The 22,495-nt window shown below is 47.0% G+C and overlaps 1 protein-coding gene across 2 annotated transcripts; it reads right to left on the bottom strand.

Moving 5' to 3' along the window:
• Positions 1–31: 31 nt before the first annotated feature.
• LOC142882188 (semaphorin-3F-like) lies at positions 32–22,026 on the bottom strand. 2 transcript variants are annotated; one of them, XM_076016764.1, is made up of 17 exons: positions 21,870–22,026; positions 21,697–21,759; positions 18,611–18,730; positions 17,093–17,182; positions 16,022–16,115; positions 14,898–15,017; positions 12,819–12,958; positions 10,389–10,503; positions 5,905–5,974; positions 4,456–4,600; positions 4,061–4,283; positions 3,628–3,716; positions 3,401–3,442; positions 2,710–2,867; positions 2,500–2,567; positions 2,211–2,344; positions 32–1,961 (listed from the first exon to the last, which is right to left on the bottom strand). In XM_076016764.1, exons 1-17 carry the CDS (start codon positions 21,957–21,959, stop codon positions 1,533–1,535), a joined length of 2,190 nt encoding a protein of 729 aa, XP_075872879.1. In that variant the 5' UTR covers positions 21,960–22,026; the 3' UTR covers positions 32–1,532. The 2 variants fall into 2 exon arrangements, with proteins under 2 accessions (XP_075872879.1, XP_075872880.1); XM_076016765.1 differs by lacking the exon at positions 17,093–17,182.
• Positions 22,027–22,495: the final 469 nt, after the last annotated feature.

The raw sequence follows: 22,495 nt of genomic DNA on the forward strand, positions 1-22,495 counted from the left end.
TTCTGACTGCAGTGAGAACAATTTTATTCCGCGGCGGCGGCGGCGGCGGCACACACGGGCGGCCGGAGGGCACAGAACTGGGCTGGCGAAACGAAACGAAACAAAACAAAACAAAAGCAGCCGTGAAAATCCTGCCGCAGCGGCCCGTCAATCGGGTCGCTGGGGCTCAGCGCAGTTTGGTGGGATCCAGTGGAGGTGCAGATTGCACTCCTCCAACTTTTTGGATGTGGAGTCCACGCTGAAAGAGCTGAAAATCGGAATACTGTCTAGTTGGCCACGGATAAAGGTGGCTCGTTCGCCGTTTATTAGGATGACTAGTTTGGCAACAGAAGGTGCTTTTTTTTTTTTTTTCATTATCTCTAAATATTTAATATTCATCACAAACGATCACAAACTCTGTGTTGTAGCTGCCTGCTGGAATTTCTAATCTCGAAAAGGAGAAAAAAAATGAGGCAATGTTTTTTTTTTCTTCTTAAATTTGTGTCGTTAGGTGACCCTTTCACCTGCACCCCCACACAACGCCATCATCCCACCCTCTGCCCAACCACTGCCTTTGTCGAGGACACGACGGTAAGATGAGATATTCACAGAGGAAGGAAAAAAAAAAACCCAACAACAACAAAAACACTCGGCGGCGACTGACTTTTGGAAGAACTGCGTGCGGTGGGTGAAATGGTTACCCGAGGTCAGACTGGACCGCAACGTGAAGGGATGAAGGTTTTTCTTTTTCTTTTTTTTTACTGGCCACCAAAAAAACAAACAAAAAAATAAAACGTTGACACGACGTCACAGCGGCAGTCCGGGGGTGCATTTCCTTGTTCGATCCATGTCAGGTCCCATTAAAATGCCTCCTTCCCTCCGCTCCCCCGTCATTCAGCCCGATAAAAAAAGAAAATGTCTCCGGAGTCAGGGGAAGAGTTTGAGAGGTTCCACTTGTAGCTTTAGACACTGAATACTGCCTGCAGTCGAGGGATGGGTTGCCTTCCACAGTCTCTAAACGCTCTCGGCGTCCCTCGGTCCAAGTCCTCGTGCAGACGCTCCCCCGTCCACCAGCACGCTGACGGGGCTTTCTCAAAAAAACACCAAATATAAAGATATTCTCAACATAATAACACATTGTGATAAACAATGACACTAACAATAATATAATAAGGACGACAATATTTTCACAGATTTACCTATTCACAAAAAGAAAACATGTTTTCTAGATAGGTACAAAGAATTACTTTTTACAACCTACAATAAATATTGTGTGCGTGTGTGTGTGTGTGTGTGTGTGTGTGTGTGTGTGTGTGTGTGTGTGTGTGTGTGCGTGTGTGTGTCCCCCCCAGCAGTTGTACAGAACCGCTGCTTTTGGTTGCAGTTGTGTGTCGTGTCCGTTCGGATCATTTGATTTTTTTTCTATCTGGAGTCATTTTCCCGCCTACACCGAGGTTTCTTTTTCTTTTTTTGCAGCGAGTCGTGAAAAGGTAGACATGGGGTTTGGAGGGGTCGAGGGCGGGGCTCAGGGGGCCGTGTGGAAATCCGCCTCCTCATGTCTCGGCCGGGGTCGTCTCCTCGTCGTGATGCCGGCGGTTGCGAGGCTTCTTCTGCTCCTTCAGCTCCTTCAAGGTCTTGGCCTTGCCGTCGCCGAGGCCGCCTTCGCCCAGCTGCCAGTAATCCTGGCAGTACTGGTTGATCAGGCCCATCTCGGGTTGGCTGAGGATGGTCAGGAGGTCCTTGTACTGGCCGGCGCTGGGAGTCCAGGTGCTGGACTGCAGCGGCGGGAGGGCCGGGCTGCCCGTTTCCACCAGCACGTTGTTGACGGTGCGGCTGGACAGGACCACCAGCTGCAGCTTGACCAGCGTGTGCTTGAAGTTCTTCTCCGTGGACGTGCACTGGTAGATGCCACTGTCGGACGACTGCAGGGAGCGAATCAGGAGGCCCTGGTCCGTCTTCAGGATGCGGCCCTCTGAGCGGATCTGCAAGATCAAACGTAAAGTCTTAACAGGGATAGATGTACACATGCTGGTCATCTATGACTTCTTCTGCCAAATGGCTTCCCACAACAAAACTGTGGGAAAGCAGTAAACAGAGGGCTAAATGTGCTGTTCTGGATAATCTTTGTGGATCTTGTGTTAGTTTACTTCACACTGTCTAAATTTTGTCTATTTTTTAGTCACTCCAAATTCCGAATTTCTGGTTAGCATTTTTTTTTTTAATCTACTCACCTCTTTTCTCCTGTCGCTGTTTTCCTTGAGCAGATGCCACTTGAGAGACATGTGAGGCGACCTGGCCTGACACTCCAGGAAGGTGGTGCTGCCCTCCACCCCGTACTGAACTGTCTCCAGAGTGTTCTTATTGGCTGGAGAAACATGAGGCATATAACATTGTGGTGTGCAGTCACGATATCTGGCCCAAATAAATACACACACTACAGCACAAAGGAAATATGATATATACTCTTCTTTGGTTTGGGTGTGTGCTAGATGAGGGCAATGCAAAGTTATTGACACTCACTGTTGGAGTTGTAGCCTCTGCACTGTCGGATCGGGTTGCCATACTTCACATCCTGCCGACGGCTCCGCCTGAAACAGAAATAAAAACGAATAAAAATGTGTCATTGTATTTCTCTTAAAAAAAAAAAAAAAACAATAATAATAATTTGTCAAACATTTATGTTAAAAGTAATAATATACTGTATATATTTATTAGTAGATTGATAATTACCTCTTCTGTGAGTTGGAGTATCTGGAGCAGGATTTGCCATCCCACGCACAGTACGGGTCTCTGGCCAGACAGCAGTCAGCGCACGCCTCTCCGTACACGTCACAGCGGTGGAGAGCCAGGTGGGTCACGCCCGACACTGATCCCACATACAGTTGTTGCTGAAACAGAGGCAAAGATCAGAAAATAGACATGATTGGATATAATAACGTACATGTGCTGGGTGGCAGGTTTATTTCACCGGAGAGCAATCTGTTCATCGTTTCTCAACAGCAGCCATTTGGCAGTGAGGATTTCCTCAGACTGCCACTGTGTCTATGCAATGATGGATAATGTTTATGGACGTCCCAATGCATTTGCGGTGTATTGTATTAAGAATCAGTCCAAGTGCAATTTCTTTTAGTCCAAACAATCACCCACATGCTCCCGTCTGCACATGCACTGTTCTGTCCAGGTTAAAACTGCTAGTTTCAGTAAGGTAATGTTCCCTGCCACACATTCAGTTCAATGCGAGAATTTAGTTTCATTTTTTACCCTCTTCACAAAAAGTAGTCAGTAGGAGTAATGAATTACTAATAGAATTTTTTTATTTTTTTTTATTATGATATTGCTCACATTAAATTACATTTGACCGCCATCATCAACTTTCTGTTTCACTGAACTATTTGGTCCTCAACACCTCAAAGCAACTCACCCTTTTAGATGAAATCTTCATGGTTGTGATTGAAGTGGGAACCTGCCAGCAAAGAGAGCAACTTCAAGTTTAAAAAGTAGAAGGTATCATGTGCCAGTCCAAAAAAAAAACCCTAAAACATTCATTGAAAAAAAGTCACACATTATGATACAATGCAAACCCCCCCCCAAAAAAAACAACCAACAACAACAACAACAACAACCCAAAACAAAGAAATTGGATCTGACCTTAAAGACCTCCACTTCCTCTAAGACCAGCTCCTCTGTCTGCAAATCATCTCTGGGCAGGACGATGACTTTCTGGACTGTACCTCGATCTGCAAAAACACCAGGATCTTTTAATCACGGACATTTTATCATAGCCCTAGCGTCAATCTGCTTCAAAGCTTTTCATTTTTGACACAATAGCTCAGTGATCAGAGGCCTAGACAAATTCATTGGCCAAGTCTCTACATGTAAACAAGAAATTTGACTTATTTTTTTTTTTTCTCTGTGGACTGTAGATGAGGCAACAAGAAAAAGAAGAAAAGCAGGTGCAGGAGTTAATGCGGGTGTGGCAATAGTGCACGGAATGAGAACGATGAAAGCAAGAAGAGAAGAAATGAAAATAACCTTAGAAATAATAATAGTAAGACGACACATTTTCACTTCGACCACTAACCTGTGCCCAGGAAGAGCACCTCGTAGTTGCCGTCGGCCGCCGCCACTTGATCCACGGCGATGGTGGTGAACTCATAGTCCACGTTGGTTCTGACCACTAGGGGGCGCTTGTGCACCGGGTAAACCACGTTGAACATGGTGGGGTGGTTTCTCATGAAGTTGATCACCTCGTCTGGGTAATCCTTGGTGGACTTCATGTTTGGGGTGAACGTGCCGCCCGGACACTGGTGAAAATTAGAAGACGTGAAAAAAATACCCCACATTGAGTCAAATGCGTCATTTCTGCGTACATTTTGGACTAAAATACATGTTTTAGAAAGGGGTTTTAAAAAAAAAGAAAAAAAGAAGAAAAATAAATAAATAAATAATAATTTTAGCTAGCGCAGACACACTCACAGTGCCAGGCCGTGGGTAGGGGATCTTCCCGGTGTATGCCACCCACTGGTAGTTGGGCCCCTCCTTGTGTGCGAAGGGCCCGTTGAAGACCATGCGGATGTCGGCCATGGAGTAGACGCACACCGCCGAGCCTTTGAACACGGCCCTGGAGTCGAGCAGGGAGGCGGGGGAAGGAGAGAAGGTGTTGAGATCGAGCCCTCGCCTGGATAATTGCTCTGATGGCTCATCCCTTGCTTGCTAGCTTGCACAATCCACCTCCTTCTCACGTTTTACACATGACAAGTCACGACACGCGCTCCAGGCTCACCAGGGTCGGGGCCGAGCGGAGCCGTGTGACACACTGACACACAAACACCCACGTACGTTGGTGAGAGAGGGGGGGGGGGGGCAGTAGAGCAGCAGCGTAGCGTTCCGTTCAGGCTCCTGCTGCTGTGAGGTGGGTGTGCTGTGTTTGTAACTCCTGTCATTGGCCTCTATCATTAGCGCCGCGTGTGTTTTCATCAGTTTGGGTTTAAACACGGCCGGAGCCTAAAAGAAGACGCTAACAATAACAGTATTTGTTTCTCATATGCATTAATCTGGACATGTTTATCGTAGCTTGGCTCGCCTCTCCTTCCGGCTGTGGCAGCCGCTGGCAGAGCCAGAAAAAACTTTCCTTGGGGGGAGGAGGCCACAGGGCGAGGTCACGACTCATACAGGGGTGGCAATAAGTAGATAACTGAAACGACTACATGACTTAACCTGCTACAGGCATTTTTTCGTATTTATTAAATGTTTTCCTATGAATTAGAAGACAGCAAATCTTCACCAATGTTAATATTAATTCTAAACTTGTATGGGTTTGTTCCAACTATCCTAGGGTCAGAGTGAGTGTTACATAAAATTTCTTCTTGGACTGCCTTATTTCCAAAAAGAACAAAATCCATATATATCGCAACCACAATTTGACAGCTAGCCAACCTCCATGCGCACATCATCATGCAACTGGAGCCTGCGTTAAAGGAGCTTCAACGCTATATCCCGACTCTCATGTCTCTGTGAATGGAGTTTGGCTAGCTGTCAAATTGCGGTTGCTACACCTCAAGGAGGACAATATAGAAGTGTCAGGCCTTTAGTTGAATTATCCCTACAGCCGCCACTGGCCACCACGTAGCTCCGCCCATTATGGCAGCTCGTTTTCAAATCTGGCCTATCAGGAACTGGAGACTGAGTTGGTGTCACTCAGAGGAGGAGGGCGTATCCCCGCTGAGCTCCACACTGCACTGTTTGCTTCTTTGTAACTGTCGCAAAACTGACAGGGCCACACACACACACACACACACACACACACACACACACACACACACACACACACACACACACATTAGAGAACGCCGAGTGCCTCGCTGCAGGAGGAAACCCAAAATACACCTTGAAAGAAGGAGTCTGAGACAGCTGTCAGTCACTCACCCGGATACGGAGAAGACGCCGTAGATGACAGGATTCTTTGTGTCCTGCGTCGGCTGGATGTACACGTTCCCTGAGAGACGGAGGCAGAATTTAGGGAACTTAGTCATCACGTCGCGCAACACAGGCGACAACACCTCAAAAGGCAAAAGGGGGAAAAGATGGTTCCTGATTACTGAACAGTACTTCTGCCAATATGCGACCCTGCCCAGTTAATCAGCTCCAAGTTGCTCCACCACAGAAAAAGGCCAAGAGGAGGTCCAGCTGTGAGTTTTAAACAGTGACAGCTGCTGCTGGAGGATGACGCTGGTGCCACACCAACAGTTTAATCTCAAGTGGACGACATTTTCACATAGAAATGAGAACATAAAAATGTCAGTGCAGGATTTTCTTAGTGGACAACTCACTCTGAGCACTTCTGTCCCATCACTTTGGCTCAAATTTTGTTCAAAATGAACTGATTTTCGCACACACCAGACAACCAACGTCTTTGTGCTCGTGAAAACTTTTCAAGTGCGGCTGATGGAAAAATCAAACGTCTGCAACATGCAGTGACAAGACCCAGCGTCACATCGTTCACAGCAATAAATCTTACTTCAGAAACACAACCAATAATCTTCATTAAGGATAAAAACCGTAATTAGGTAGGTAAGTAAGTATTTTTTTTTTGTGGCTGTTGTGCCAAAGAGTCACGGAAAAATTAACAAGGTGCGTCAATATTGGTGTCAGTGCCTCATAAAATCATAATAATTTCAAGGGTTTTATTATCCGCAACCCACTGCATCCCCCATAACTCAACGTCAGCACATTGTGAAACGTTTTGCTTCCTTTCTAGCAGGGAAAGTGAATTGTGGTCAGCGAAGCTCGAGAGAGAAGCCGAATCAAAACTCCTGCGAAGCTAAGACGGCAGTTTCTGGTGTCAGTGGGGAATGGAAGCAAAATAGAGATCTTTGGTGCAGGGCGACTTTAATGGGAGCCATATGCATCCACTGAGTTCAGGGCTGAGGCACTTTCAAAGCCTGCGTATCATCCAGCTTCAGCGACAGAAGGAAACGATGTGGACGGAAGATTAAAAGATGAATTTAAGAGCAGGTTTAATGCCACGAACCAGAAGCCATCAGCGCTCAGGTAGCGTGTTTCAAATGGACAAAAAGCAAAAATGAATATAAAACGAGTAGGGACAGGTTTTTAATAAAAATGCCTGCTTACGAATATACACATATATGGTGCGACAGGCATCTGCTGTCAACGGCCGTGGAAGAATTAATCCGTGAGTGAGTGCAAAGTTTTAAGACCAGAAAGTCGGAAGGTGATGAGCTGGTGAGGGGGGGGGAAGAAAAAAAAAAAATCATCTCAGGCAAACAACTTTTCACGGGCCGCAAACGCGTCTTGAAAAGGGGGGGGGGGCGGGACAAAAGGTAACAGCTGAAAAAAATTAACTTTTGGCAAACAAAGCAAAAATCCATAACCCCTCTGACGCCAGTCTGACAGGCCTCCCCGTCTGCCGAACGACAGAGAGAGGGAGAGAGACAGAGAGAGAGAGAGAGAGAGAGAAAAGAAATAAATCAGCGGAGAGCTGGAACACGACGTGTCACCGCAACTCTTGTTTCTGATGTGTCAGATCAGACAGGCCTTAAGGCAATCTTGGCGTCGCATCAGCGGAGAAACATCCCTGATTGCTGTCAGCGCCGGGGAGGAACACAAAGAGACGCCAGAAATAAGGCCGGGCTTTAAGGAGCGCGTTCAAATGCACGACGCACTGGAGCAGAGAGTCCCTGAGTGGAGGAGGTTAGGCACTCAGTATGCATAACTCGGCTGCGTCTCCGGCTCCCCCCCGACTGCAAAATATATACTTCCAACATACGGCGTATGCATTCAGAGAGTCCGCTTCGGACGGTGATGATTGACAAGGGCCAGAAAACTGCACGGAGGAGACGTTTTGCGGCTACATATCGTAACATGCTTTTTAGATTCTCTTGCGGTCGGCGGCGGCAGAAAATACCTCAATGAAAATGCAATGTTTCACTGCATAATTACATTTCAGCAGTGGCAATAAAACTTTATCGCCCACGCATTTCTTTCTTGCAGTTGCCGTCTGGCAGACGTCGTCATTTATTTGCTTCCCCACTCTCCAGTTTTCTCATGCTTTGCAGCCTCCGCTCGGGTTCCACGAGGAACCGGCGGGACTGGAGACGGAGATTGAAAAAAAAAAAAAAAATCTTAACCTAGAAAGCCCGCGGGCCGAGAGGAAGACAAGAGCAGGGAGGGGAGGGGAAGGGACGAGAGAACGCCCGAGGAGCTGTGGGATGTTTCGCTGCACCTCGGGACACGCCGTGACCTCACGGTGAGCGCTCGTCTGCGCTGCAACCGCAGCTGACCCGCCGCCGTGACGACAGAGCGATAGCAGCGCGGTTAGCGCTGACGGACGAGTGCTCTCGTGTCACGCTCGCTGACGGCTTCCAGCTCTGTGCAAATTACGATATCAGTGGAGACGACGAAGGGCCGATGTCCGTGCAGCGGGATTCTGTTTGACTTTTGTCTGACTTTTAATACATGGAACTAAACACCAGCTATATACTGTATACACACTACATAGACACACACACTACCATTCAAAAGTTTGGGGTCACCTGCTCATTTTTTCTGCATTCAACTCCAGTATAACCCGTTTTTATGAAATAATGATTTCATAATGAGTGCATGAAAATCAGTCAAAATGTGCCGAACAAGTGTGGAACCATTTTAGCATCTAATGAAAACCATTTCCAACGTCTACTTAAAAATGATAGAGAGAATTTTAAGTGTGCAAAATGCATGATGATGATGTTTGCTTTATAGTTTCGGGCACACAGTTCAGTTCACGATCAGTTTTAACTGAAGGGTACAACTGATGCTGTGTCGTACCTCTCACGTGTCTGGACTGTGAGGTTGGTCTCAGGGTGAGCAACGAACATCTGGCTGCTCTCTGTGTCGCTAACCTGGGACAGGTAGCGCTGCTGCCCCACGTGACATCACAAAGCACTGACTTCCCAGAATGTGTATTTTGGCACATTCTTAAAAGCAGACACAGCCAAAGTTTCATTTGGCCAGAGTTTGGCCTGAATGTTATGGTGAATTTGACATATTTGATTTTTTTTTAATTATACTCATTATTGACTATAATGAGTATAATGAACAAAATTAATATTTTTTTTCCTCTACAAAATTAATTTTAGCCCTTATTCTGAAAAGCAACACATTAGTGTTTCAACAGAGCATCATTAAGTCTTAATTAGAAAAACAATACTTATGATGAATTACAACGCCACATTGTTATGCTGTGCATTCAGACCTGCAAGGTTAGTGAAGCATTTAGCATTTTGTAAGCTGTTTTTCTTTCTCTTTTTTTTATTTCTTTTAATTTTTTTTTTAATAAAAATTAAAAAAAAAAGGGGGACATTTTAAGCTGCAGCGATGCAACAGAGAAAAGTCGCAAAAGACTTGCTGCTCATAACCGCAGTCATTATGATTTCAAGCACACGACAAATCCCCCCATAATCCTGTCAGTCATGCTGGTGACGGACAGGCCGCAATGATTCACAGGGATTCGGACAGATACCAGCTGCTCAGTACTCTGATTTCTCTGTATGCACGCGTGTGTGTGCGTGCGTGTGCGTGTGCGTGTGTGTGTGTGCCGCCTGCACGCAACCACCAACCCCTCCCCCGCCCCGTCCTCCTCTCCCTGGTGCGTGTTTTCTGCAGCGCACGCTGCTCGGAACGCTGGCAGGAAGGATCTTACCTGTAGGAGCCATGTTGACGTTCAAAGGAAGCGCCATGTCAGGCTTTACATGCACGAGTCACTGACACGTTAATCTAAAGCCGCAGCCTCCGTGGGATCCTTCCCACTGTTGCTGCTGCTCGTACTTCTATAAATACTACGTTGTGGTGCGTGCGTGTGTGTGTGTGTGTGTGTGTGTGTGTGTGTGTGTGTGTGTCGATGGTACTATAAGCCGTTGGCTCACACTTTGCAGAAAAAAAACCCTGAAATCTGCCTCGATGCTAATGCTGAGAGTCTTAGCGGCGTAACATCACGGCGAAAGCATGCGACGCAAATGGAGGTCAAATGGTGAGAACCTTGAAAATGGGGAAAGTTGTTGATACTGAATCTGTCAACAACGAGTCCATCTGGAGGCCTCTGTTTGAAAATGGACTAAAGGCGTTCATGTAAGAATTCCCAGCCGTCCATTTGCCATTTTTTTGTTCCCTTTTCCCATCAGGTCGCAGACGTTTTAATTACGTGTCCCCCCAAAAAAAAGGCCACATTAATTACTTGAAATATTTTGCTTGGACGTTTGACGCTTCAGTCTCACACCACGCACCCGCCTGGCGAGGGGGATCCGCTTCATAATGTCCAGAGATGAAAGAAAGGAAGCGGCGCAGACGCTCCGAGAGGGTTCAAGCGCGATGGGAGAAATCTCAAACAGGGAAATAATAAATTGCGCACTCACTCAGCTCATCAAAGTGCGTCTCGATGCCGTCGGCTCCCGGCACCGAGCAGATGAGTCGGGCTTTCAGAAACGTGCTCCATTTGTTGACCAGACAGCAGTGTCCGCCGTCGTCGTTCTGTGGGGGAGGAATGACACGGCGGTCAGCGATACGGCCGAACCGCAAACTGAACAAGCGGCTGCTTGAGACAACCGGGCAACGAGGTGGTGACGGCCCTGTGAACATCAGCTTGATAAAACACAGAGGTGGTCTTCTCACCAGGGAGGGGACGTGCTGATGTGTTTTCTCTTGAAACATTTATTCAGTGATTCAGCTCTAAGGCGGGAAAACTGGTTTCTCATGGACAGCTTTAGACATTGTGACAGATTTTTATTTGTTGAAACCCTGTAAAATCCAAACACCTTTGAAAACTAAAATATTCAAATAGACACTATACTCATCGCCCTAAGACAGCTGGGATAGGCTCCAGCAGACCCCGTGACCCTGTATAGGAATAAGCGGGTATAGAAGATGAATGAATGAATGAACACTATACTCAAATGAACCAGTTAAAGGCCCAGCGAATGACATTTAGTAACATCTAGTGGTGGGGAAGCATCTCGTAAACACCCGGTAATTTAACATGTATGCCCAGGGTCATGTTGCCACTTTAACTTCTGCTATTGAAAAAATTAAACTGCAGTCAAATTAGGGGAACGAGTGGCTTTCTGGTGTGATCTAAAATATTTCCTTTGCCAAATCCTCAAGAAGTGTTGGGCAACAGGAGACACGTGGTGGCATCCCGACAAATGCACCTCCTCTTTATGTGAATAGTAAATGCTTGTTGTCAATGAATGATGAATAAACAGTTGTTTATTTTAGCGACTTAATAGAGTTAATGCACGCACGTGTGTTTCACTCCATTTCACGCATTTGCATCCTTTTATATATGACGTATTGAGGTATCATTCATGCACATGCCTCAAGATACTTGTGGTGAAATATATCAATCCATATATACAGCATAAATCTACACTGTTGCCCATAAAGTTGCAATAAAATGGCTTCAAATAAATTGCATGTACAAAGCCATTTCACATAAAGCCATTTCACAGCTGGGAAATCAGGTCAAAAGTGAATATTGATGCATTTTGACGGGAACAAACAGAGGATTGTGGCTGAAAACTAAAACATTTCAACTTTTTGGGCAACAGTGTCTATATGACATTATGAACTGGCATACATATGGAAATTCCTGGGAGAAACTGTACTTCCAGCAGTTGTTCGACAACATCTGGAGCTTGCCTGTTGGCAGATCTCTACAACGGGCCGAACAGCCTCATTTACTGCACAGGGCTTCTATCATCCCCGCGATCGCAAGACGTGAGTTCAAATTTCAAACAATGGTCTTACTACAATTAAACAGCTACTACGGGGGGGGGATTATGTCATCACACGCAAACAACATGTGCGCTCGTTAAATCCGCAAGAGTCTCAGGTTGCCAGTCAGTGCCGGCGCTGCGAACCGTCGGTCTGTCCGGCATCAAACATGTCAACAATTACTGGAAGAACTGCCATAATATTTGGGACACTCAAGGTTCCCAGAGGGGGAAACCTATTTTTAATGATGTCACGACTCCTCTTCAAGCTCTTCCAATTAGTGTGAGAGAAATATTTCTTATTTGGTGACAGCTGTTGAATTGTATTTGTTGTGATCCTGTGTATGGCAGATTGGGTTCAGATTTGCCACAGTGACACAGCAACATTTTTTCTTAACCTTGTATCAATTTAAGGGCAGGATTTTCAGTGCGAACCAAGTCGAAAGAAGATTGGAGTTTGGAGACTGAAATGCCAAAATTTGGGCCAAAAAAAAGTTTAATATTGAAAGAGCTGCAAAATGACTGCACTCTTTTTATTCCTAGCAAAATGTATTTTTGACTGGGACTGAAACTTTGAAAAGGTTTAGCGACACGCCAAACTACGCTGCCGATCGTGGCAGTTGTTCCTGCCTAACAGCACAGAGTTTGCGAGGCGTAGCACAATGCCAACAAAAGGCCTTTTTCTCTTTCAAAAAACACCTCTTTTGTGCCGATAGCTCATATCTGCACATCGCTCCCTATTAAAGTGCCACTTCAGGCAGCGGCGCCACGGTGCGCACCGGCAGGCCTGCCCCGGGTTCGCAACTCTTTCACTCGACCATTTCATCCCGAGGAGCTGAAATAACAGAACGCCGGATCCAAACTTAGCCGCCGAGGCGGACAGCGCAGATTTTTGTTTTCTGCCTCTTTGCTGGTGCGCGTTACAATTTGGTGCTCGGCAATTACTGGCTATCAGTGGGAAACTTCCTGCTGAGAGAAAGACGCAGGGCCGTGACTGACCATCATGGGGAACGTATAAACCTTTCAGCGCCGATGATCAACGGCAGGTCTCGCCGACTGCTGTGATAAACTCACCAGGCAGATCCGGCCGATCCTGGACTGGGTCATGGGACTCTGGCCCACCTCGGAGGCCTTCTCTCGGAAGAAGAAGTAGAGCTTGTCGTCATTCTTCTCGCCACTGTCTGGGATGAGGTGCGCGTGGACAAATGTGGGATCTGGCGGGGGGAGGGGAAGAGAGAATGAACGGGCTGAGCGTTTGCGGCTTCATCGCTCGCACGCCGCCTCAAGGGATGGCGAGTCTGTCTGGAGGGAGCATCTTTAATAATGGGAAAAAGAAAAAGAGAACAGAAAAACCCTCTGAAAGTCCAAGTCATTAAATCAAACATTGAGTTGGCCTTCTTTGGAGAGACTTGCAGGCTGACTTTTGGCTCTACTTAGTGCTTTACCATAACTCAGAGTATTAAACTAGACATACATAAAAAATACCTCTTTATGTTCTCATGTTTATGGCTATTTATTCTGTTATTTCAATGTCAAAGACACTGAACTTACTTGCGATTAAATATCAAGGCAACAAAAAAGCAATGATGACTCTTTTTAAAAAAAGATAATTTCTATTTTTTTTAGCATTGGTTTCAGGCAAAAAGTGACTTTTCTTCCCTGGTGTTTTCTGCACAGAGTTTCTTTGCTGTGCTGCGCATCTGAACAAGTAACAGTGGAAGAATTTGTCACAGCAAAGAAAATCAAAAATATTTAAGTTCAAGTTCCCGCTGAGAAATTGCTCATTTTTTCTACACGTGTCCTTACCGCCCCTGAAAGCAGTGGACCGTAAAAAAAAAAAAAAAAAAAATACTGGGTCAAATGTGTGGAGGTATGTGACTCCTGTGGCACATTTCAATGCTTCCAGTGGACAAAAACAAACTTCAGGCCATTAGAGTGAACGTGGCGACCCATTGTTTACTCTCCACGACGCCCGTGATGACATAAATAATAGTGGCCTGGGGCTTCAGACGGCACTTTGGCTGACCCACCCCTTCAAAATCTTCCTAGTGACAGTTGTCATTATGGCACCATGGCGCGCTCCCACTGACTGCCTTATTGGGTCACTGCTGGGCACGGAACAAAGAGCGCCCCTCCCCACTGCGGCCAACTAGAGTCTCAAACGAGGAGGAAAAAAAACCCAAAAGAAAAGCAGAGCAGGAAGGGGGTAACCAGGGATCTGCAAACGCGGGGAGGGGGGGAACTATCAGAGGGATTCCACATGGCTGATTAGCAGGACTCAGGTGTCTCCATTCAGCCTGACATCGCCAGGGGACTGTTGTCAGGGCAACAGGGTCAGAGGAAAATCTGGGCGCTAGCAACAGTGGTGGTGGTGGTGGTGGTGGTGGGGAGAGGCATCGTCAGCCTGGCAAAATCAACTCAGAGCGCCACAGCAGCGCAACCACAGATCATTAGACAGTGGAACCACCCCTGAGTCTTTATTGACATTTTCCCCCCCATCTGCCACCACGCTACACTGCTGAACTCTGACTCAACAACTGGCATTTTTGCACGCAGAACTTTCGAGCGGGCACAAACCCTTTAAATGGCAAATAAACACCGGGTGTGAGTAGTGGTGGGAAAAAAGAGAGGTTGGACACCACGTGTTTGTCATACATACATTGCCAATTTTGAGTCGGTCCAAAATACCATCCAAACCTTTTTAGTAAATAGAGAAACAAGAAAGCAACTAGCTAGCGGCAGCCTAAGCAGCTAGCATGTACGCTGCAGGGATGAAACTTTAATCAGTATTGGATGTTTTTTTTTTTTTTTGCACTGAAAGAGGTTTTTGAAATGCTTTCAGCCTGCAGGGCAGCCATTTGGCTAATGTCGGTCAATCCATAAAGTTAGCCGTACGTTGTCGCTACCAAGCTAAATTTGCTGTTACAAAACATGATCCCCTTTCAAGTTTGACCGCCCATTTTGCAGCACTTTCTGGCCGCTTTCCACCAGATGAACACAGGGAATAAATCCAAAGGCTTCACTAAATCTTCCACCTCAGTGTACCCAGTTTATGAACACATGGGAAAGTAAGGTAACATCGCATCAACAGCAACATCCGGACATTAGCGATGCATTTAAAATGGAGAATGCATCGTGAAAATTGGACGTTACCGTTCAACCATCTGGAGTTGTACTGATCAGTGCGCATGGCCGTCTGCTTCCCCAGTGTGCGGTAGATGGCCGAGTCCGTCCCCATGAAATCGATGTAGACTCCGGCGTACAATTCCCCATCTGCCAGTCAGTCACACAGGAGAGAAGACGCGGTGTTACAGGGGTGAAACGCTCTCAGGTTCGAGAAAGAAGCTCGCTGCCAAACGCACTGGATCAAAACGCCTCGGCGTTTCCCAGCACTGACAGCCTGGGTGGCGACTTAGACGGCAGCTGTGTTTATAGGGGTTTTCATCTCCTGCATGAGAATTCATTTTGCCAGTAAAAAAAACAAAACAAAAACAAAGCTCGAGGCCAGAATAAATCACACTTCTCGAATCCTATCTACGTGGAAATGTCACCTTCTCGTTTAAATATCTGACCTGGCAATTCTGCCGCAATTATATTTGAATCACTCAACAGATCAGTGTAATTTCAGAGGACAGGTAGATTCATGGCGCTGAGATTATGAGTCAGTCGCACTTGATTGTGTTGCCCCTGTAGCATCGGCAAACAATCGGGCCTGTTAAGGCAGAGGAGGGTGATGTTTTAAATGTCATCACTCCAAACCAGGGAAATTCCTGCGTCCCCCGTTACTCTCAGTGTGGTATGTTAATGACGGCGACCTGCAGCTGATTTTCTTTCTGTTCTGTTTGGGTCAGCAGGAAATGAGCTGACTTGCCGTTGCATAAAAGCTGCCTGCCTTGCTCGCGATCCCTTGCCACACACTTAGCACACACACATGCAGAAAAGGTCAGGAACTACATATAAATCTCTGGATAAATCAGTTTAAAAAGTCTCTTGCTTGCAACATTTTTTTTTTTTTTTGGTTAAAAAAAAGTTTACATAAAATAATTAGCTTAAGACTTAAACATTTGATACCAAGTGAAATTTATAACTAACATGCAAAAGGGTTCAGTAAATAGAAAGTCAAGTGCATTAAAAATCAAATATAGGGATCACATAATATCTTACTATATTCTCAGGTTACAATCTTTCCTTTAATAAAGCGTAATAAAACTGCTATTTTTATGACATTTTGATGAACTTTTAGACACAAGCCAAGCCGTTTGCCTTTGCACACTTACTGATCAAAGCAGAGACACTGTTGAGTTTGGGGTCAAAGGGACATTTCCCCTTCCCAGAATCCACTTTGCCCGGTTCAAGCCGGAAGATGTATTCCTGAAACAGCAGGAGATTTAGGGACGTCGTTAGAAAATGCCATTTCTTTTTCCCCTGGTTGTGGGAAAGTGGGTGTTTGGTCTCTGAATCCCCTGTGTAGAAGGCACTTTGAGCACATCAGAACTGACAACGCGATCATTTCAGGGACACGGTGGCGATGGCGAGCTGCGGCTGAAAAACTCTCACAGCACTACGGGATCTGCTGAGGGGGAGAAAAAAAAAAACAAAAAAGAAAAAAAAAGCACACAAAGCCAGTTATCTCTGCGACGGTGGAGGTGGCGGAAAACGCTGAGAGCAATCCAAAACCCGTCCAACCGCGCTTCTGATGTTAGTGAAGACGAACTCATTATCCCTCAGTGCAAGAGGACATCTTGAACATCTGTGTCAACACTGGCTCGGCTTCTGCGTGGACATTTCTGTCTGTTTGTCAGGCACTTCAAACTTCGACCGCTTGCGTCCGACAGAAATATGTGAGCTAAAACAGAATAATGTGTTAAATCAAAAAGACAAATTGTGCCTTAAAATATGTGAGTATATGCTGGGGCGTCGCTATCTGAAAACACCTATAAATCCACCTGAAAGCAGGCTCCTTGGGTCGGCTTTGCTGCTGTGGGAGCAGCTCACCACGGAATAATGAGTATAAATGTATATATGAGATATACGAGAGTTTAATGGAGTTCTGCTGTTGTGCTAAATGCACATTAATTGCTGCACATCTGCTTGTGATTCGAATATGAACGTACTGGCATGAGAAGAGTGATTGAACAAAGTGTTTTTTTCCCCCAAAACACAGGGTATTTAAAGTCTTTTTTGTTTCCCTCGCTTGGCAGGCAGCACGGTTGATTAATCTGCAACAAAATCAAAAAACGTCCCTCCATTTTGGACAGAACCGCAGTGATTTATTGCCCTGGAAAGAGAAATCGGCGGCAGGCACGAAAGCAGTGAGCCTGTCTTGAAAAATCTCCACTTCAGCCCACCTTCACCTCCAGGTGCTCTGACGTAGTGCCGGAGTCTGCCGCTCGGCTGGTTCTCCCTCCAGACTGGGGTGCCTGTAGGTAGTGGGCGCCCTAAAACAGAGGACACGGCACAGTGGGGGGGGGGGGGGGGAGCCATCGTCATCGTTACCACAACAAAACCAGTTTAACCTGATGGCAACCATGCCTCAAAGAGAAGGTGGGGGGGGGAATGTGATGAAGAAAAGAAGCAGCGTCTGCAAAGTGGGGGAAAAGAACGTCAGAGCAGCAGCGGAGGAGGAGGAGTCGGGGAGTCCTGCTGGCTGATGTTCGTGCATGGAGACGTGCAGCCGCTGTGCAAAAAGTCATGCAGTCGCAGGGGAGAAAACCAAAGGAGGAAAGTGGAATGAAACATGCGTCACGTTCATCTCCGTATCAGACACAGTGAAGGGAAATGGCATTTCGACGAATTCACGAACACGAGGGCGTATTTCTTTTTGGCGACGGCCATTCTGGGGACTTTGGATAAATTTCCGTGGACGCAACATCTGCAACGGCCAAACTTGAAGAGCGACCGGCGGCCGAAGAGCTTGGGAGAGGGCGAACGCCGTCTCTAAACAAAGGGACGGTGTTTACACTTGGACTGGAGGGGGGTTAAGATCCTTACGGCGCGAGGTGACGTGAGCGGGAGAGACGGCCGGAACGACGACGGACGAGGGAGGGGGCGGACGTGACCTTTGAGATGAAATCTGAACCCCTTCATTTCAGCGCTGAGACTAAACAGACAAGCGCAAAATGCGAGTGCGCCGAGCGAGCGAGCGAGCGAGCGAGTGAGCGAGTGAGCGGCAGGCTGGCGGGCGGGCGGGCAGGGCGAGGCGAGGCAGGGCGGGCAGCTGCTGCAGCTCGCCCTGCGTGGCTCGCCCTGCTGAAGGGAGTGAGAGAGTGAGAGAGAGAGAGGAGGGGGGCGGGGGGGAGGGAGGGAGGGAGGGAGGGGTGAGCTACAAGGCTGATGATGGATGAGAGGCTCCATCAGTAATGATGGCTTTTCAGAGGCTCTCAGCCAAGAAGAGGAAGACGGGCCACAGGCCACGCTGCCTATAAACAGGTTGGAGGTGGCGGGGGGGGGGGGGGGGGTGATTTCCAGCGAGTCAGCGCGACGTGAGATTTGCAGCACACTTTTTATTTTATTTTATTTTTTTAAAAAGGGTCCATTCCCAAAAGTAAAGTAAGAGAAGATTGGAGGCTAAATGATAACCGAGCAAGAGGCGGCCAGGTACCTCGCCGGCAGCAATTTCAGCAATAATAACAGTGATCTGCAGCAGACTGGCCGCGAGCAACCTCCCCCCCTCCGGAGTCTCCCAGACTGTGAAACGGTCAATCAATGAAAAAAAAAAAAAAAAAAAAAAAAATGCCGCGGGCGGAAAATGATGGAAGAGAGTTTGGAAGGCCCAGAGTGTGAGGCAGCCGGGAGGATTTTCTTAGCCGGAGATTTGTGAGGATTTGGGAGAGGTCAGAGGTCAAAGGTGCGTCTTTGGGGGTTACCTGCGACCTGCGTCCTCGGTCCACGTAGGTGCAGATGGGGTTGTAGGCGCCCGTCCCGCACACGTACAGGTGGGTGCGGTTCCACGGCTCGATCAGACGGATGAAGTTTCCACATTCGCCCTGAGGGAGGGAGACACACACACACACACACACACACACACACACACACACACACACACACACACACAAACAAACAAAAAAAGATTAGGAGATTAGGGACGAAATGAAATCACTCTGACAATTCTGGCAACTGCACTTTATTAAAAAAAAAAAAAAAAAAAAAAAAAAAAAAAACGAACCTCCCCCCCCACGAAAAACACAGCGATTGTTAGCAGCCATCTGTTTGCTTTAAATCTATCAGCTCCGTGTTCACTCGGCTGCGCCTGGCAGCTCCGCGCGCGTCTCCCTCCTCGGCCGCTTCAGACCACACTGTCAGGAAAATGTTTCCAAACACGGTGGAGGCGCGCGGCGGAGAGCTGAAACAGCCGCGCCTCGGACGTGTTTGCTGTGAGGATTGTGGGTGAGAGCCGGGCCGAGTTGTGTTGTGTTTGACTTGAAACAGTTTGGTCAGGCCGCAGCCGGCCGGCTGCCGAGTTTTGAAAAAAAAAAGAGGCGACGGAATTAAAAATCCAATTACTGTCGGAGACAAAATAAAGACACGCTGTTGGCTTTTCCAGAAATCTCATTATCTCCTAAATTGCAATTATTTTTGGAAAGGCAGATTCTCCTTAAAAAGGCGGAACAGAGGTCTGCAGCTCTCTTCATCTGGCCTATTTTTATTTATTTATTTATATGTTCTTTAAAATTTGGTCCGACCAGCTGCCTTTGCCAAAAAAAAAAAAAAAATCCACCCAAATAAAAAAATCCCCAACCGGTGCAACATGTACGCGCTCGTCATATCTGTTAAGATTTGCTGGCTGCTCGTGACAGCTGGCCAAAAAATAAAGGATGTACCGAGCATTTAAAAAAAAAAAAAAGAAAAAAAAATGATATGCAGGATGGGAGGGGATTTTGGCAGATCTTGGCAACACGGCAGATGCACGAGTCAAAGGTTCGAGAGGATGCATGTGTGTGTGTTTGCGCGTTTGTGTGTGTGTGTGTGTGTGTGTGTGTGTGCGTGCGTATTATTCAGCCCAGCAGTGGTGCTCCCCCACAGCGAGCGCGGCGGGGATGATTGCCTCTGACCCCCCCCCCCACCACCACCACCACCTCCCCCTGTATGAACCCCCCCCCCCCCCGCCGAATTGCTTTGGAATTGTCTTCATCCGTCATTCCCTAAAGAGAGGCGCCGCCAATTCTGTTTTTTTTTTTCTTCTAAATTTCTCACTCTAGTGATGAAATTTCTAATCCGCCTCTTCTCGCGCACGCACAACGCAGAAGGGAGAGGACGCGGCGGGGCACGTACGGAGGCCGTTCGTAGCCGGCGGGGGTGGGGGTGGGGTGGAGGGAAAGGCGCGGGTCACCAAACACGCATAAATGAACATTCCAGTTGGATAAACAGCAGCCTGCGCTGCCTACCAGCAGGGGAGAGCAGCGTTATTAGCCGTCGCTGGCTCACATGGGCGGGAGGAGTGTGTGTGTGTGTGTGTGTGAGTGTGTGTGTGTGTGTGTGTGTGTGTTTCAAAAGAAGGGAATGGGAGGGAGGAGGAAGGGGGGGGGGGGTCAGAATATGTGTGAACAAAATCAAAAGCAAAGGATCCGTTTTTTTTTTTTTTGTTTTTTTTAAGTGAATTTTAATGAAGGGTTTCTTTGTGGGGGCCGCGCTGGTGGCTGCCGCGTCTCGAACGTCTGAATCATATTAACACTTCAGACGAGCCTGTCGCTCCCGGATTATTTCATTCTTTCCTCGCCCGCCTGGACCAACCGAGGGCAGAATAATTAGCGTCCAAACGATACATTTGTCGTCATTTGTCCCCACCACTCCGGGCGAGGCGAACGAGACGGAAATCTGTCGCTTCCAGGAGGGACGCACGCCGCACGGGCAGCGGGGGGGAGGGAGGGGTGGGGGGTTGGTGGGGTGATGTGGCAACGGGGAAATGTTGTTTTTTTTTAAAACTGTCGCTGAGGGTGACTGCCGGCGGCTGAACGTGTTCCAAGCTCACCGCCGGAGCTTAATTGGTGGCAGCTGCGGCAATCAGCAATCACGGACGCGGAGGCACATGTGTCACAAGAACGACGCTGTTGCCAAAACGCGAAGCGAGAGTGTCGCGGGGCGACTTTCAGCAGGAGAGAGGGTGTCTGAGCGAGCAAGATGTCAAAGTGGGTTCAGGTAGAGACAGTGGCTTTAATCGGGGGGGGGGGGGGGGTTGCTGTTGGATTTGCAGTAAGCCTGACAGAAACAAAAAACAGTGAGTGTAGGGCTTACATGGCAACATCTTTATAACCCTTTTCTGCGACATCATCATTAAAAAAAACAACAACAAAAAAACACATTAAAAAAAATACATTTTAGGTGCAGCTATCAGGTTTAATTAGCAGGGCTGAAACATTCATCATTAAATAATCACGATTCCTGGAACTAATTCCGAAGCGTTTTTTCACGTGCAAAACGACGGATCAAAATCTCTTCCGACCAGCTGGGACATGGGCTAGCAACAGAACGATGGGAAAACCAGTGAACTAAATACAATTTGAGGTTTTGGCTGCATCCCCTCTCACAAAGTCGGGGCAAAGAGGGAGAGTTCCCCCCCCCTCACACAAGAGTGGAGACGAAACCTCGGCTGGTTCTGCATGCGTTTTAGGTCGTCTGTGGGGAAGCAGGAGACGCTTTTCCAGCTGTTGCACAACATGGTCATTATCATTGCTTAATAATTTGTACGTCAAACAAGGCTGAGAGATCCAGATAATGCGATTCGTAAGCTTTTGGGGAGAGTTCAAACAAAACATCCAAAATTCATCTAAATTCGTCTGAATTTAAAATATAAATGTGGCACTTTTTTTGCAGCACTTCATTTGCATTTTGAGCAGATAGTCACATCCAGGCAACAAAAAAAAGACAGTTCTGTAAAGGGCCTTAAAAGTGTGTAATTACATGTTATTACGTGTAATAACATAATATTGTACTTATGTACTGATGAAATACTCACGTTGGTGTCCTTCCCTGACAGGATGCACTCCGTCTTCCTCTGGGTGGCGATGGGCCAGTGGATCTGACCAGAGGATGGAAAAAAAACAAAAAACAGACAAGTTTAGTCGCTGATAGCCTCAGAACCTTGAGCTATTAGCGCCACCATTACGGCTTGTGAGAGCCGTATCTTACAATGAGCGGCTCCTTATTGATGTCGTGCAGGTCCAGCGAGAGGATGTAGTCCTTGCTGCCCACGTACATGCGGTCGTGGTCCTCGTCCATGAGGAGGATGCGGTAGTCGGTGGAGTTGAGCAGGAAGGAGAAGTGGTGAGCGGTGCCGGTGGACTTCAACTCTGTTGATTAAAAGAAAGGCGAAGGATGCATCAATCTTTTTTTTTTTTTTCATTTTCTTTCATTATTATTTTTTTCTTCTTCTGTGCCTGAGGCAGAAAAATACACAATAAGAATTGGGAAACACGAACCGCGGCTGCTTGTTTCTGGCTCAGAGTTGCCCTCTGGTTAACAAAAGCTCTTTCACTCTGTCTGCCCCACAGGTGATTTCCTCTTTATTTATTTAAAAAGAAAAAAATTCAAACCACACATGTTAATAATCAAATCATGACTCATGCCATGATAATGGAGCTTCAAATCAGCCCTTCTCCAGGACTCTCCCAATTTTTTTTTTTGTTCTTCTTTCTGTTTTTTTTTTTTTTACGTCTGCAGAGCTAAAATTACATCCTGCCATTATGGTGTTCTGGAGAGTCTAAATGTGGTTATGACAGGTTGTACCAGGCGTACAGTGCGTTTCATTTTCAACG

This window comes from Nelusetta ayraudi, unplaced genomic scaffold, assembly GCF_046127955.1.
Source record: "Nelusetta ayraudi isolate G7.1 ecotype Tasmania unplaced genomic scaffold, CSIRO-AGI_Nayr_v1 ptg000237l, whole genome shotgun sequence".
In the NCBI taxonomy this organism is placed as follows: Eukaryota; Metazoa; Chordata; class Actinopteri; order Tetraodontiformes; family Monacanthidae; genus Nelusetta; species Nelusetta ayraudi.

Coding starts and splice junctions, on each gene's coding strand:
- LOC142882188 (XM_076016764.1), bottom strand. CDS start 21,959: ATGGACGAGGACCACGACCGCATGTACGTGGGCAGCAAGGACTACATC. Junction 16,116..17,092: donor CAGAGCACCTGGAGGTGAAG/GTGGGCTGAAGT, acceptor CTGCTGTTTCAG/GAATACATCTTCCGGCTTGA. Junction 15,018..16,021: donor CAGTGTCTCTGCTTTGATCA/GTAAGTGTGCAA, acceptor ACTGACTGGCAG/ATGGGGAATTGTACGCCGGA.